Below are 1,407 nucleotides of genomic sequence, written 5' to 3'. Positions count from 1 at the left end.
GGAAGAGGGAGCAAGTCGAGTGTGATGCTGCTATAGCTATAGGTGGTGAGGAAACAGACCAGGCAAGTCGTCAGGGGCTCGGTGCCTGCTGAAGATCAGGTAGGTAGCAAGGGCTATAGGCTCTAGACAACTACTCAAGTTTTTATCCTGTACTGCTGTCAAACCAGGGTGTCTAATGCCTGGGTTTTTGGGTTTTTTTTTGCATTTTGTTACGTATTTATTAAAGACAATCATTTATAGTTTATAAAAAAAATACTGCCCTGATATACACAAAAATGTCTTGATAATGGTAATTAGAAGCGGCACTCCCACCCCCCTTGTGTCCACACCAATATTCAATCTAGATTGGCTTAATCTTGAAGTGTAATCCAATAAGACTGAAGACCAAACACTTCAGGTCCTGGACAAGATAATAAAATACTCGTAAGCCTTCTGGATCCTTGGATTGATTGACATCAATAAGGGAACCAATTTTTGATGTTGTGAAAGAAATATGTTCATCTCCAATGACAATTTCAAGCTCCTGCCGGCCCACTCGGTCAGGAGGAGGCCACAGAGCATCATCGTCTTTGGTAATTTCACTGTCATCAATTATTCTCTTTAGTTCCTCCATCACACTTCTATGTACATAAGCCTCTTTTCTGATCATGACGTCATTTTTGTAATTGCTGTTGTTGGCGTATCTCAATTTCCCGTCCGGCCGGAACTCAAACTCCAGGAATTCGTGGCCGAATTTGCCCCTGTGACCCACATAGTAACGCAGATAGAAATCACTCTCCATAGCTGGCTAATTCCTGGTTTTTTAAGGCCAGGTGGAGAGAAAAAGCTCTAGATTCCGACAGCCTCTTCCATCCTTGGCTGTTAGTGAGGAAGTTTGCAACTGGTTGCCTTTTTGTATTTGCTCCTTCATCTTGAAGATAATAAGTAGGCTTGTATTGTGCTTTTCTGCCTAGTGGGATTTGGTGTCTAGATCACACAGCAGCCCCACAGTGCAAACCAGAGGGGGGAACATGCCCGCTGGCTCTGTTGCTACTGCTGCAACCCCAGCAAGGGGTTTGTCTGCTTGGGAGAAATGAATTTTTTTTTTTTTTTTCGGTACGCGGGCCTCTCGCTGTTGTGGCCTCTCCCGCTGCGGAGCACAGGCTCCGGACGCGCAGGCTCAGCGGCCATGGCTCACGGGCCCAGCCGCTCCGCGGCATGTGGGATCCTCCCGGACCGGGGCACGAACCCGCGTCCCCCGCATAGGCAGGCGGACTCCCAACCACTGCGCCACCAGGGAAGCCCGAGAAATGAATTTTTTATTGTTACTGCTTTTTCTTAAACATTTTGCCCACCCCCCGCCCCCACACCCAACTTTGTAAAGTTACTAATCTTTTCTCGAGCGTCTTCAGTGAATAGAAGCTATGT

General features: G+C 47.1%; 1 protein-coding gene across 1 annotated transcript; it reads right to left on the bottom strand.

Moving 5' to 3' along the window:
* Positions 1-204: 204 nt before the first annotated feature.
* On the bottom strand, positions 205-840 carry LOC308607636 (protein mago nashi homolog). The gene has a single exon (XM_081219795.1). The coding sequence runs from the start codon at positions 779-781 to the stop codon at positions 341-343; it is 441 nt and encodes a 146-aa protein (XP_081075921.1). The 5' UTR covers positions 782-840; the 3' UTR covers positions 205-340.
* Between the last annotated feature and the right edge of the window lie 567 nt (positions 841-1,407).

This window comes from Mesoplodon bidens (genome assembly GCF_964165515.1).
Source record: "Mesoplodon bidens genome assembly, chromosome: 19".
Lineage (NCBI taxonomy): Eukaryota > Metazoa > Chordata > Mammalia > Artiodactyla > Ziphiidae > Mesoplodon > Mesoplodon bidens.
This window is presented reverse-complemented; position numbering and strand designations above follow the sequence as displayed.

Excerpts from the sequence above, each read along its gene's own strand:
- LOC308607636 (XM_081219795.1), bottom strand. The coding sequence starts at position 781 with ATGGAGAGTGATTTCTATCTGCGTTACTATGTGGGTCACAGGGGCAAA.